At 36.4% G+C, this 15915-nt stretch overlaps 1 protein-coding gene across 1 annotated transcript; it reads left to right on the top strand.

Annotated features, from left to right (window-relative positions):
• Positions 1-559: 559 nt before the first annotated feature.
• On the top strand, positions 560-1363 carry LOC146526615 (uncharacterized). The gene has a single exon (XM_085206950.1). It carries the CDS (start codon positions 560-562, stop codon positions 1361-1363), a length of 804 nt encoding a protein of 267 aa, XP_085063076.1.
• Positions 1364-15915: the final 14552 nt, after the last annotated feature.

Below are 15915 nucleotides of genomic sequence, written 5' to 3'. Positions count from 1 at the left end.
CATCAATGATATTGAAGATATGAATATTCTGATTTTAATAACATTGAATTTGTAGGGAACATTACTTATTCAAAATTAATATTATTACATTTACTAGAATCATCCGCACGCAGCGCATTGGAACAATTCAAACCTGTTCCGAGTTTTTTTGCTATGCCTGTCGTAGGCTGCTAGCCAGCATCGCCACGTTTAAAGAGTCGGCTAGAATCGCTTGCGACATTCACTTGTGTATCCATTGCTCTCTTAGCTTGCATTCAATTCTCAACCTTAACTTCTTGCTATTACGTGCTAGTTTAGCTTGTATTTTCTATTGGTATTTATTTAAATGGTATATATTAAATTTGGACAATTTCTCCACAAAATTTGGATTTTTAATTTTACTCATTTAGTGTAAAATAAATAAGATCATATTAAATAGTGGTATCACATCTCAACCGCTATATTGGTGACCCCTAAATTGGTGAGCACTACAATAAATACCTACGCTTACTGCTGGCAAGAAGATTTAAAACGGCAGGAGGCCATTTTAACGACCTTGGCAAGTGACCTCTGATACAAGATGGAGGACGCGACTACATCCAACGTGTGCAGAATTGGCGTGCGTATTCCACCATTCTGGCCGGAAGAACCAGCCCTTTGGTTTTCACAAATTGAAGGTCAGTTTGCTTTATCTAATATAACAAGTGATACTACAAAATTTTATTACGTTGCCGCTCAGTTAGATAATCAATTTGCTGTCGAGGTGAAGGATATTATCATTTCTCCTCCCGAGACGGATAAATACATCACTCTTAAAACGCAACTGATTAAAAGATTGTCTGCGTCTCAAGAAAAGAAAGTGATGCAGTTGCTGAGGCACGAGCAGCTAGGTGATCGCAAGCCATCACAGTTTCTGCGATACATGCAAGATCTTGCGGGTTCATCTGTCCCCAAGGATTTTTTAAAAACATTATGGTCGAGTAGGTTACCACAAAACATTCAAACGGTTATAGCTTCACAGCCTGATCTGCCTATCGAAAAATTAGCTGACCTGGCAGACAAAGTGCATGAGATAGCACCCTCATCACCACAGGTCGCAAGCACATCTGCGATGGCCACACCCCCTGCATCCTCCATGTTGGAAGAAATGGCCAAGCAGATCCAACTCCTGACCAAGCAGGTATCGGAACTCTCGACCCACGTACGTCACAACTCGGTCTCATCAAAATTTAAAGAGCGTTCCCGGAGCCATTCCAGACATCGCAGGAAGTCGACTACCCAGCAAAAATGTTGGTACCATTTTAAATTTGGTTCAAATGCTAAAAAATGTGTGCAGCCATGTAGTTACGGAGAGTCGGAAAACTCTCTGGGCAGCCGGAAGTAGCGGCCAACGTCTGCCCTTTACCTACAGGCCGTCTTTTCATTACCGACCGTATTTCAAAAATGCTTTTCCTCATTGATACTGGCTCGGATCTCTGCGTTTTTCCACGGTTGGCTACCAAGGCGCCCTGTACCAAGACAAAGTATGAACTTATGGCGGCGAACGGTACAGTCATTCATACTTATGGTCCTACATTATTGCACTTAGACCTAGGACTGAAACGTACTTTCACCTGGAAATTTACCATCGCTGATGTTTCAAAGCCCATTATCGGCGTAGATTTTTTGATATTTTACAATCTTCTTGTAGATTGCAGATGTCAGCGACTCGTCGATGGAAATACCACTCTGTCAGTGCAAGCAATAAAAGAAAATATCTCCGATGACCTTGCGTCAGTCAAAGCCATTTCGGGAGAATCAAAATACCATCAGCTGCTTCATGAGTTTCCAGAGGTAACGAGACCATCAGGTACGTCTTCCTTACCTAAGCATAATACCGTGCATTACATCAAAACCATTCCCGGACCACCGGCTACCAGTAGACCTCGTCGTTTAGACCCAGTTAGACTGAAAGCAGCCAAAAAAGAATTTGACGATATGCTGTCACAGGGAACTGCCCGCTCCTCTAACAGTTCGTGGTCGTCCGCTCTGCACTTAGTTAAGAAGAAGGACGACGGATGGAGACCATGTGGTGATTATAGGGCACTCAATGCTCGCACAGTACCTGACAGGTATCCGATACGCCATATCCAGTATTTTTCCTACCAACTCTCTGGTTGTACAGTATTTTCAACTATCGATCTAGTCAAGGCGTACAATCAAATACCAGTACACGTCAATGATATCCACAAAACAGCCATTATAACTCCTTTTGGACTTTTCGAGTTCCCGTACATGACCTACGGACTGCGCAATGCAGCACAAACCTTTCAGAGGTTCATGGACGAAGTGCTACGTGATTTTGATGACTTTTGTTTTGGTTACTTAGACGACATTTTGGTATTTTCCAGTTCTGAAGAACAACATCAGCGCCACATCAGACTACTCTTCACCAGGCTCAAAGAGTATGGTGTTTTGATAAACACATCCAAGTGTGTCTTCGGGCAGCGACAGGTAAAATTTCTTGGTTACCTAGTGTCAGGTTCTGGGACTCAACCTTTAGAGACGAACGTAAAGAGCATAGAGGAGTGCAGTGTGCCGAAAACTGCTAAGGAATTACGACGTTTCCTCGGTATGTTCAATTTTTATCGGCGTTTTATTCCCGATGCCGCAAATATCCAAGCACCATTAGATGCTGCGCTTCTAGGACCTAAGATGAAAGGAGCTAAGCCGATCACTATGACGCCGGAGATGATGGAAGCCTTTCAAAAATGTAAGACTTGTTTATCTCAAGCCACATTACTGGCTCACCCAGATCCTTCTGCAGAGCTAGCTATTGCCACTGATGCTTCTGATGTCGGAATTGGAGCAGTTCTTCAACAACGTGTTAATAACGTATGGCAACCTCTTGGTTTCTTTTCTAAAAAATTAACATCTGCGCAGAAGAAGTATAGTCCTTACGACAGAGAACTGTTAGCCATTTATGAAGCCATTAAATATTTTCGACACATGGTTGAGGCTCGAAACTTCGTGATTCACACGGATCATAAACCTCTCACATATGCATTCAACATTAACAGGGAGAAATGCTCACCGCGCCAATATCGGTACTTTGATTATATTTCTCAGTTCACAACTATTATTCAATACTTACCAGGACGTTTGAACGTAGTGGCTGATACTCTGTCACGACTGGAAGAGGTGAGTCGATCTATCGATTACCAGGCTCTAGCACTTGCTCAAGATACTGATCCTGAACTGCTAGGTCTGCTTCAAAAAGGCTCATCGTTAAAACTGGTTAAGGTAGATTTGCCACACTGTAACCAGAAGTTATACTGTGACGTATCAATGTCTTCTCCGCGCCCGTTCATTACTGAGAAGTTTCGCCGACAAGTTTTTGAAACTTCACACAGCTTGAGCCATCCTGGTAGGACAGCTACAGTGCGGCTGGTTACACAGAGATTCGTATGGCCAGGGATTCGCAAAGACTGTAGAGAGTGGACACGAGAGTGTGTACTTTGTCAAAAGAGCAAAGTTCACCGTCATACCCTTGCTCCCTTATCCTCAATTCCAACTCCTACATCGAGGTTTGCACACATCCACCTCGACATCGTCGGACCTTTAACTATTTCGTCTGATTTCAGATATTGCCTTACTGTCATCGACCGTTTCACACGATGGCCTGAGGCATTCCCACTTAAGGACATCACAGCTGATTCCTGTGCTGCCGCTCTTCTCTCTGGTTGGATAGCAAGATTTGGTTGCCCTCTTCGAATTACAACCGATAGGGGTCGGCAATTCGAGTCGCATCTCTTCAAGGCACTATCAGCCATGGTTGGTGCACATCACTTTACGACTACTTCGTATCATCCAGCTTCCAACGGCTTGATCGAGAGACTCCATCGTCAGCTGAAGGCAGCTATCATGTGCCATCCCTCTTCGACCTGGACGGAAGCACTTCCCTTAGTGCTGCTGGGCATCCGTAGCGCTTGGAAGGATGATATTCAGGCTTCAGCGGCTGAGCTGGTCTACGGGGAGCCCCTTCGACTTCCAGGGCAATTTCTTGCACCCTCGGAGGATTACAGGACAGCAGATATCACAAATCTGGTCACTCGTCTTCGTGCTGGTATGGCACGACTCTCACCGAAGCCCACGTCATGGCATAGGACAGGTCCTTTTTATATGCCAGCTGACCTTGCAGAGACAACACATGTTTTTTTACGGCAGGACCACGTCCGCAAACCACTGGAACCACCTTATGCAGGCCCATACAAGGTTCTCAAGAGGACTCCTAAATATTTCAAAATAGACATATGTGGTAAGCCTAATAACGTTAGTGTGGACAGGATCAAGCCCGCATATGTTACGAGAGAGGCCGTTCCTGTATCAAAGAGAATAATAACAGCACCAAAGGCTATCTCTCAATCTGACGTGGAGCAGACACTTGAGAAGCGGACAAGAAGCGGAAGAAGAGTCAAGTTTCCAGACTACTATCGCCCTTAACCAGGTCTCTGGGGGGGAGTACTGTAGGGAACATTACTTATTCAAAATTAATATTATTACATTTACTAGAACTAGACTACACGCAGCGCATTGGAACAATTCAAACCTGTTCCGAGTTTTTTTGCTATGCGTGTTTGCTGCTAGCCAGCATCGCCACGTTTAAAGAGTCGGCTAGAATCGCTTGCGACATTCACTTGTGTATCCATTGCTCTCTTAGCTTGCATTCAATTCTCAACCTTAACTTCTTGCTATTACGTGCTAGTTTAGCTTGTATTTTCTATTGGTATTTATTTAAATTTCTTTATTTCCTTCTGTGATTATTTTCTCTTCACGTATCTGTGAGTTAAATAAATTTGGACAATTTCTCCACAAAATTTGGATTTTTAATTTTACTCATTTAGTGTAAAATAAATAAGATCATATTAAATAGTGGTATCACATCTCAACCGCTATAAATTTGATTCATATATTTTTCATTCAATCTGATGAAAATTTAAATAATTTTCGACTTTTAGATGTTGATAATCGAATTATTTTACCTATAAATAATCAAATTCGTATTTTAGTTACAGCTACAGATGTAATTCACTCTTGAACAATTCCATCATTAGGAGTAAAAATTGACGCTAATCCAGGACGATTAAATCAAACTAGATTTTTTATTAATCGTCCTGGAATTTATTATGGTCAATGTTCTGAAATTTGTGGGGCAAATCATAGTTTTGTACCTATTGTTATTGAAAGAATCCCTATAAAAAACTTTATTAATTGAATTAATAATTATTCATTAGATGACTGAAAGCAAGTACTGGTCTCTTAAACCATTTTATAGTGAATTAGCATTTACTTCTAATGATAAAGAATTAGTTAATAAATAACATAAATATGTCAAATTTAAATTATTACTTTTTGTAATATTCTTTTATTCCTCAAATAATACCTATCAATTGAATAATTTCATTATTATTTTTTATTTCTATTTTTATTAGTTTTATAATTATAAATTATTTTATTTTTAATTATAAAAATAATTTTAATTTTAAAAAAAATAAGAAAAATAATTTCAAAAAATTTTTTTGAAAATGATAAATAATCTTTTTTCAATTTTTGATCCTTCAACAAATTTATTTAATTTCTCATTTAATTGAATTAGAACATTTATTGGATTATTATTTATTCCTTTATCTTTCTGATTTTTTCCTAATCGTCATTATTTATTATGAAATTTTATTTCTAATAAACTTCATAATGAATTTAAAACTTTATTAGGACCAAATAGAATTAATGGATCAACTTTTATTTTTATTTCATTATTCTTTTTTATTTTATTTAATATTTTTTTAGGTTTATTCCCATATATTTTTACTAGAACAAGTCATTTTAATATATCCCTTTCATTATCTTTAACATTATGATTAAGATTTATAATGATTAAATAATACACAACATATATTTATTCATATAATTCCTCAGGGAACACCAACTATTTTAATACCTTTTATAGTACTAATTGAAACTATTAGTAATATTATTCGACCTGGAACTTTAGCAGTTCGATTAACAGCTAATATAATTGCAGGTCATTTACTTTTAACTTTATTAAGTAATACAGGTATTAATATACTTAATTATTTATTAATTATTTTAATTATTGTTCAAATTTTATTATTAATTCTTGAATTGCCGTAGCAATTATTCAATCTTATGTAATTTCTATTTTAAGAACTCTTTATTCTAGAGAAGTAAATTAATGTCTAATCATAATCATCCCTATCACTTAGTTGACTATAGACCTTGACCCTTAACAGGAGCTATTGGAGTAATAACCTTAGTAACTGGTTTAGTAAAATGATTTCATAATTTTAATATAAACTTATTATTTATTGGATATATTATCGTATTATTAACTATATTAATTAGAATTACGCCCCCCTAAGATAAGAGATAAAATATTTCTTCAGCGCAACTTTAAGCATATGGACCTGGAACGCTTAAGGGAGGATATGAGCAACATCAACTGGTCGCCTATATTTTCATCAACTAATATTGACAGTATGGTAGATTCTTTAACTTCTGAACTGATTTATATTTATGATAAGCACGCCCCTGTGAGACCAGTTCGAATGAAACATGCCCCCGCTCCTTGGTTAACACCTGTCATTAGACGTGCTATGTGTAAGCGCGATAGAGCCAAAGCAAAAAACAAGAAATTTCCTTCTACAGAAAACCTAGCTGCTTACAAAAAACTGCGTAACATTTGCAACAGAATGTGTAGGGATGCTAAACGCCGTTACATTCATAGCACTATTCAGAATCTCTCTCAAGCGCAAGTTTGGAGATTCTTAGAGTCACTTGGGGTAGGTAATACCGCTGATACTAATTCTGTATCAATGTGCCCACTTCACTTAAATTCTTTTTTTACAACTCCACCTTTAAAAGTTAGCCCCAAAATAAAATCTGAAACACTTACGCTTCTATCTAAAATTGACCTACCCGACTCTGCTCCCTTTTCATTTAAAACGGTTACTGAGGATGATGTCAGGAAGTATATCAAATCTATTTCCACTAAAGCCATTGGTAGTGACAGTCTAAGTCTCGACATGATCCTTCCTGTGTTGGAAAGCATTATAACAGTGGTCACCCACATATTAAATTTTTCACTGACATGTAATGTTTTTCCAGCTCAGTGGAAAAAGGCCTGTGTTGTTCCTATACCTAAAACTTCCAATCCCACCTGTGTCACTGAATATCGTCCCATATCTATACTTCCAATCCTATCCAAGATCCTTGAGTCCATCGTAAATGATCAACTTTACTCTTTCCTTTCCTCCAATAACCTACTGTGTCCTTACCAATCCGGCTTTCGTCCTTACCACAGCACAGTTACTGCGTTGTTGAATATCACGGAGGACATACGGTGTGCTATGGATAATACCAAGCTCACTGTAATGGTACTACTGGATTTCAGCAGCGCGTTCAACTCTGTTGATTTTGATATACTTCTGGGCACTCTTCGTGCAGTTAACCTTTCAACCTCAGTTATTGAATGGTTCCACTCTTACCTTTTCGGTCGCCAGCAGTGTGTTAAAGCTAACGATGTTGTATCGACGTGGTTAGAGCTCATTGCTGGCGTCCCTCAAGGCGGCGTTCTTTCTCCACTTCTTTTTTCTATATTCATTAATAATATCTCTAAAATCATTTCTTCTCCCTACCATCTGTATGCAGATGATTTGCAGTTATATTGTCATTGCAACTTGAACGAATTACCCAAGGCTATTGCATCCTTAAATAAAGATCTCAGTGCTATAAAATCTTGGGCTGAATCTTTTGGATTGCTAGTTAACCCCAAAAAATCACAAGCAATTATTATTGGCAGTAATAAACTTAGAGTTAAAATAAATTGGGATTCAACGCCAAAAATTATTTATTCGGGTGTTGAAGTTAAATACTGTAATAAAATTAAAAACTTAGGTCTAACCTTTGACAGTAACATGTCCTGGGCGTCGCATATTAATGACATTAGCAAACGCATACATTTCTCTTTCCATTCTCTTAAGCGTCTCCAATATTTCCTCCCTCATAAAACCAAAATTATGCTAGCGCAATCTCTTCTCTTGCCAATTCTTGACTACGCTGACGTCTGCTATTTAGATGTGACGGAGGAGCTACTTAACAAGCTAGAGCGACTTCAAAACCTCACTATACGCTTTGTCTTTGGTCTACGTAAATATGATCACGTTTCCCAATTTCGAGCTCAGCTTAATTGGCTCCCAATCCGACTTCGCCGAGATATGCACATCCTCTCACTTCTGTTTAAAATCCTTAACTATCAACATTTCCCTTCTTATCTACGCTCCCGCTTTACCGTACTTCCCACTCCCACACGCTCTAGGAGGTCTTGTGTCATACCGATGCTTGACATTCCGAAGAGTAACACCAAATTCCTGCAAAAATCCTTCTCAGTCCATGCTGCATCCTTATGGAACCAACTCCCTAAAGCCATCCAGAGAAGCCCATCCATAATCTCCTTTAAATCCAAATTAAAAAAATATTTTCTTGGTTCCCTAAGCCAGTAGATCTTGAAAAATTTTTTAACTTTATTACCGCATTTTCATCTCTAATATATATATTATATTGTATGTATATTGTATATATATATATTTTATATCTATGCAAGTATGTGTGTATATGTATGTATTTATTATATATGTATGTATGTATATATATATATATATATATATTTTAGCTGTATTTTGTTACTAGTATATAATTTTTAATTTCTTAAATTGTACGTTGTGGTGCTCGCTACTCACTCATCCACTTCCACTGGTTGACTGGAAGAGATCTCTTATAGAGATAAGTCCACCTTTGTACACGAAATGTCTTTATATATTGTTTATATAATTTTTTTAGTGCAATAAAGAATATTATATATTTCAATGATGACGAGATATTTGTCGAGAAAGAACATTCCAAGGAAAACATACTATTATAGTATCAAAAGGTTTACGGTGAGGAATAATTTTATTTATTATTTCTGAAATTTTTTTCTTCATTTCTTTTTTCTGAGCATTTTTACGCATTTCAGCGGTGAGGAATCATTTTAGAATAGAATAGAATAGAATATACTTTATTGCACACATAAAAGAAATATATAGAAAGAACAACACAAATAAAATTTAAAGAAAAACACGTATGCAAAGGCGGTCTTATTGCTTTAAGCAATCTCCACCAGACAACCTTTGAAACATTACGGATAAAATGTAATGAGGAGAAAGGGGATAACGTCTCAGTGCAAATTTTATGAAATATAATTAAATATTATATATAATGTGAATGTTATTTTATAGTAGTAATTAAAACACACTGAGTTTCTCGTTAAAGAAACGACATTTAATGTCTATTACTTCTAACAAATTTTTATGTTACACGTGTTCAGCAAAATTAATTAAAAAGATCTATGTTGACAGTTTTGTATAGCTTAACTATTTGTACAGATTATCTTTTTCAAACCATAGACGTAGTTACGTCTATGGCCAGGAATTAAAAATTAAAGAGAATTACATGTAATTGTCTTTACATCTCCCTCCCAAAGTAGGTTCCTCAAGCAGAGGCATTGGAGTAATTTTTGAAATGTGGAAAAAATTTGATTCAGATTTTTTATGACCAGTATTTATCTTGAAAATTGAGTTTGATATTTTTTCCATGATTTGATAGGGACCGCTTCGCAATTCATCAAGTTTCCTTCTATTTAATTTATTTCCATTGTCCACAAAAACAATGTCACCAACTTTTAAATCTATATGTTTTCTATTTTTATCATAAATCACTTTGTTATAATTATGAGACTTGATTGTATTTTCCAGAGCTTTTTCTCTATCTTTAGTAAGATCATATTTTGTCTTTTTTAGTTTAAGTTCATTTGGCAAAATAGTGACATCTGTGCCATTTAACAAATATTTTGGAGGAAATCCTGTGACAGAGTGTATAGTTTCATTATAGTTTCTAACACAATGATGTGCTATAGTTGTCCATGCTATTTTTGTATTATTTTCGTTAATCTTGCATCTGATTCTATTTACTAACGTTTGATTCAGTCTTTCATTTAAGCCATTTGAGAAGGGCGAGTTCACAGCTGTAAAAATTATGGGAATATTTTTGTCATCTAAAAATTTTTTAAATTCTTTTGAATTGATTCCGGGGTATTGATCTGAAAGAATTACGCCAATGTGGTCAGGTTCTGCACAGCTTTTTACTAGTCTAATGAAATCATTTGCATTTTGAGTACTTGATGTTAAAATATATGCATATCTTGTAAAATGATCTGATAGTAGATGTAAGTATTTCTTTGTGGACCTAGAACCCCCAAAGCCACCAATAGTATCAATAGAACATATCTCAAAGGGTTTTGTGGCAGGACCTAAGTGAGACATCAAACCATATTTATTTAGTCCTCTTGATTTGTTCTTTATACACATTATACAAGTTTCACATATCCTTTTTATGTTTTTGGTCATGTTTTTTGATGTATATAGTGAACTGATCATTTTGTGCATTTGATTGATTCCTATATGACCTAGGTTTGTATGTACATTTTTCATCAATTCTATACTAAATTTCTCTGATATAATAATTTTTTCCTTTTTTTTTACTTTTTTATAATAAACATTGTTTTTAGTAATTAACTTATTTTTCCTACACTGTATTTCTTTATTATTTACCTGATCATTTAAGATATCTTCTATTTTTATTATGTTGACTATTTTTAATTGTTCATCCTTATTTTCATTTGGTTCCAGGACTGGGTTCCTGCTTAAGCGATCAGCTTCGAGGTTGTATTTTCCTGGAGCATATTTAACCTGAAAATCATATTGGGATAGATAAAATGTCAGATCCCCTAATTCTTCGTCCGTTCTCGACTTAATATTCATATTTTCTAATGGTTTATGGTCTGAGAATACAATAAATTTCCTACCTATCAAAAGATGCTGCCAATATTTTACGCATTCTTTAATTGCTAGACATTCCAGATATATAGCTTTCTTTCTTTTTTGAACATCACTCAATTTTTTCGAGAAATATGCCACTGGTTTCACAAGATTGTCTTCTTGAGGCTGCTTTAGAACTGCACCCACTCCTAGTATACTGGCATCAGTGTATATGTAAATAGGTAAATTTGGATTAAAAATAGTTAATATAGGTTGAGAGCACAATATTTGTTTCATTTCATTAAATGCTTCTTCACAGTTTTTTGTCCAATTAAAGGATTGCCCTTTTCTTAACAAGTTATGTAATGGTTCCAGTTTAACCGCTATATTAGGGACATACTTATGATAAAAGTTTATTTTCCCCAAAAACTGTCTAACGTTTTTTGGGGTTTTTGGAGTAGGGAAGTTTTTTATTGATATTAAGTTGTCTTTCAAAGGCCTTACTGAATTGTTCTGTATAATGTGGCCCAGATATTTAACTGAATCAGCTGCAAATGTACACTTGGAAAATTTTAATCTTAACCCTTCAATTTTTATTGCTTCAAATAACTGTTTTAAGTGTCTAATATGATCTGAAAAGGATTTTGAAAACAGTAAAATATCATCAATATAGCATACTGTGAACTCACCAAGCTTATGTTTCCGGATTATGTTACACATTATTCTCTGGAATATTGCCGGAGATGTTTTTAGACCAAATGGCAAACAAGTCCATTGGTAATGACCTTCTTGTGTGACGAATGCTGTTTTATGCCTATCTGAAACACGAAGAGGAATTGACCAAAATGCAGAGTTTAGATCCAGTGTAGAAAAAAAAATACAATCTCTTGTTTTAACTAATAGGTCCTCAATAAGTGGGAATGGCTGTGATTGTGGAACTACAATTTTATTTAAATCTCGAAAATCTATGCATAACCTTGATTTTTTATTTTCCTCTTTCTTATAAGCCAGTGTAACTGGGGCAGCAAACGGACTATATGATTCTTCTATCATATTTTTTTCCAATAACTTTGTAATCTGATTTTCTATCTCTTTCTTATCTTCAATTGTACAACGATATGGCCTTCTACTGCAATATTTGTCTATTAATAGATCAATATGTGCTTCATACTCCGTTACTTTTCCAATGTCATACTTATCCTTTGCAAACACAGATTTATGGTTCAATATTAAATCATTTATCATTGCCTGTTTTTGGAAATCGAGATGGTTAATAAAAATTTTGAAGTTCTCTTCACAGAAATTTTCATTGAAATTTATTGAATTATCCAATTTAATTTCATTTGGAATTGTAGTATATGATTCCTTAGAATCTACTTCTCTTCCCTGTAAAGGGATTTTCTGATAAACTTCCAAGTTCGGAACAAGCTCCGGTCCCAATCACCTTAGTCTCCGACATCAGAAGTGGAATGAACCTCACTCTCACGTGAAGTAAGTAATGTTTCGACACTTTCAATAGTCTACCGTTCTGTGAGTGTGTAAATACGTAGTTACGTCGCGTGAGTGTAGTAAATAATTTCGTTAGTCTGTTCGTTTCGTTAGTTACGTTAATTTCTTTAGTTTGAGATTCTTAAAGTATCGATGCCCCGTCTAATACGCACCGTATTAAATGAAAAATGTAAAAAATTATTTCAAATTTTAAAAAATTATGTCGGTAGGTCACTAATTTTATAGAAGGTTTACAATGAAATCATTATGAACGTAATTCATTTTAAAAAAGGTGAAATACAGTTGTTTCCATAATTATGGCGCAGCATATAACAGTGTAAATTAAAGAAACGGAAGTTATTTGGTAATTTAATTTTAAAAAAGTGACATATTTGAAAGTGACATAAATATAATAAGAATAAGGTAAAGATTGTTTAAAGAAAGTAAAGAGGTTAGTTAATTCTTTTAAAGTGATTATAAAGTTAGATGTAATTGTTAAGAGAAATAAAATAGTTAGTGAACGTACCGTATATTTCAAATTGTATTAAAAGAAAAGTAATGGCTCCGAATATTGTAAAGGTTAGTGTCGCTTAATATTTAAGTTCAACTAGGGTTTTGGTCGCCAGTAACCAGTTAATTATTTTAAGTAAATGGTGTTAATCCAATTAGTGACAATTTTAATTAAATTGTAGTAGATACATTAAAATTCTTTAAAGGCAAGTTAGTTAAAAGAAATTTAAAAGTAATGGTTTAAAAATTAGAGACGCGTTTATGCTTAATTGTTGCCAATTTCATAGTGAAACATCAATGAAGTGTGTGTAATTTACATACCTAGTTAGATTTTGTTACTTAGTTACATCTCAACGTTATAAGTGTTAAAATAAAACTTTTTGGTTAAAGTTTTACTTCAGGATTGTTTCTGAAATTTAGTAATACTCTGTAGGAGTAATACATAGTGCAGATAATATGTTGCCTAGTTCTAAAAAAAGTTTCAATGATGAAAGGAAATTAATTGTAGGAATCTATTTCAACAAAATTATATAGTGTAGAAAAATGGTTAGCTCTAGTAACAATATCTAGTGTAATTTAATGTCTGATTCCATAGGAATATCGGCTATAGATATCTTGTTGTAGCGATATCGATGTGATCTTGGAAAGGGTTGCTTATACGAGTCATACTCGGTATAGTTTGGTTCAGTAGTGTAAGCTATAGGGATAAGATTTTTAGGGTAACGATAATGTGCAGTGTAGTAGTACCTCTATCGACTAAACAGGTAGTGTGTGTCGGGTTCATGTAACAGTTGGTGTGATCGTGACGAGAGTGGATAACGGTTGACGAACGTAGATACTGTAGGGTCGCTGGCACAGTGTACGGGCCATAGGAGGTGGTAAGTGGTTGCAGGGCAAGGCCGTCCGGTCCATGTCGTCATACGAGATGGCGAATGGTCGAAGGGACACTTTGGTTACGGTTTCATGGTAAGGCCGTCCGGTCCATGTCGTCATTTGAGATGGCGACTGGTCGAAGGGACACCTTAGCCATGGTTTATGTTCTTGAGGTCATATACGGTGGTCGAAAGGATAATGTCGTCCGGTCCATGCAGCTGATGGCTGATGGTCGAAGGGACACATTCATCCGGTCCATTCTTAGGTGTTCGTTGATCGAAGGGATAATGTCGTCCGGGCCATGCAGCTGATAGCGGCTGGTTGAAGGGACACATTCATCCGCTTCATTCTTTGGTTGTTCGATGGGTTAGTTGGTCGAAGGGATAGTGTTGTCCGGGCCATGCAGCTGATAGCGGCTGGTCGAAAGGACACATTCATCAACTTCATTTTTAGGTTGATCGAAGGGTTAGTTGGTCGTAGCGTCGTAGGGTCGAAAGTTTGAAGGGTCATGCACGTGTGGCTGGTCGAAGAGACACATTCATCCGGTTCATCCTTAGGTTGTGTCGAAGGTTTAGTTAGTCGAATTGGTCGAAAGGACTCGCCCGTCCTGTTCAATTTGATAGTGTTAGGTTAGATTAGGTCCAATTTGATAGTGTTAGGTTAATGTGTCAGGATTGGACGAGCGGAATAAAGTAGTAGTGATCTCAGTAGGAGTGGTATGGTTGGATTATTATTCTTAGGCAGGCTAAATCGAGCACTATTGAAGGCAAAAGCGCTCGAGGACGCGCGCATGTCAGGATTGGCCGTATCAGGGAAGCAGATTATTTAAGTTGCCAGTTGTCAAAACCAGATGGTGTTGCCTGTCACTCTGACGTCACACCGATCGATGACAATCACATAAAACCAACCGCACGGACGTACGCTCAGTCGAGGCTCTACCACGGCTCGGTGCACTACTCGTGCTCCACCGCTGGCCAACCTCGACTACTTCAATTACAAATGTGGTTAAGACCTATTTGCAATTATACTGGGCTGGAGCAGTGAAAGGCGAGTGTTAGTACTGTAAAGGGATCCCTTAAGCCTACAGTTGTGGTCACAAGTCCACGGCACTGCTCCAAGCTTCACGTCAAGAGTAAGATAACATTTCTTATAATTACCACGCCCGAATTAGAAGTACGATGTCGGTCATATCTGTCTACATCAGAAGTGGGATCGGAACAAGCTCCGGTCCCAATCACCTTAGTCTCCGACACATAATATTAAAAAAAATAAATAAAGATAAACTATTATACTAAATTAAATAAGTACTCTTTCAGACGATTTTTAAAACTGTATAGACATTTGGAATGACGAACTTCTGTAGGAAGTTCATTCCAAAGAATTGCAGATTTCATAGTAAAAGACTTAGAATAAAATAGGGTATGGGAAGTTGGTAATTTAAGGAGATTATCACAACGGGATCTAAGGTGGAGGTGAAGAAGTGAATCGGCACCTAGGACACAAAATCGATCTTTTAAGTAGGAGGGAGAGAGAGAGTTGTACAGGATAGAATAGAGGAGAGTCAGCATGCGGAAATTTCGGCGATGTCGGATAGGAAGCCATCCAAGCTGACGACGATGATCAGAAACATGATCAAATTTACGTAAACCGAAGATAATAGATTTTGTAACCGCTCTAGTTTATTTAGTTGTTCCTCAGATAAGTCTGGGTAACACGAATCAGCATAGTCTAAAATCGGTAACAGTAGTGAATGAGCTAGAGCAGTTTTGGTCTTTATAGGTAGGAAATATTTCCATCGTTTGAGCGATCCGATAGTGGCAAATAATTTACGGCTAACCTCAGCTATCTGTACTGACCAAGATAGGGAATTGTCTATAATAATTCGCTCGTACACGCGCTCACTTCTTCGTGAGCGCGTGTACGAGCTACACACACAGTTAAGCGTTCCTTTTGTAAATTTAAAATGATATGTCATTTAAAGTTATATAAACCATTGAACAATAATAGTGAATAATTAAACTTGATTTCTAATCATTAAAGTAATTTTCGAAAGTGTCTAGTGAATAAATAATATCATATCAGTGAAATAAAAGTCTACAATAGTTCGAAGAAAAGTCTAACCGCAGACATTGTTCGATTAAAACGTGTCAGTGCC

This window comes from Heliconius melpomene, unplaced genomic scaffold, assembly GCF_056956725.1.
Source record: "Heliconius melpomene rosina isolate 202511_hmr_F unplaced genomic scaffold, ASM5695672v1 ptg000036l, whole genome shotgun sequence".
NCBI lineage: Eukaryota > Metazoa > Arthropoda > Insecta > Lepidoptera > Nymphalidae > Heliconius > Heliconius melpomene.
The sequence above is the reverse complement of the archived record's forward strand: the minus strand, read 5'-3'. Positions and strand labels throughout refer to the sequence as shown.

Bases quoted from the DNA above. Each gene is read 5' to 3' on its own strand.
- LOC146526615 (XM_085206950.1), top strand. From the start codon at position 560: ATGGAGGACGCGACTACATCCAACGTGTGCAGAATTGGCGTGCGTATT.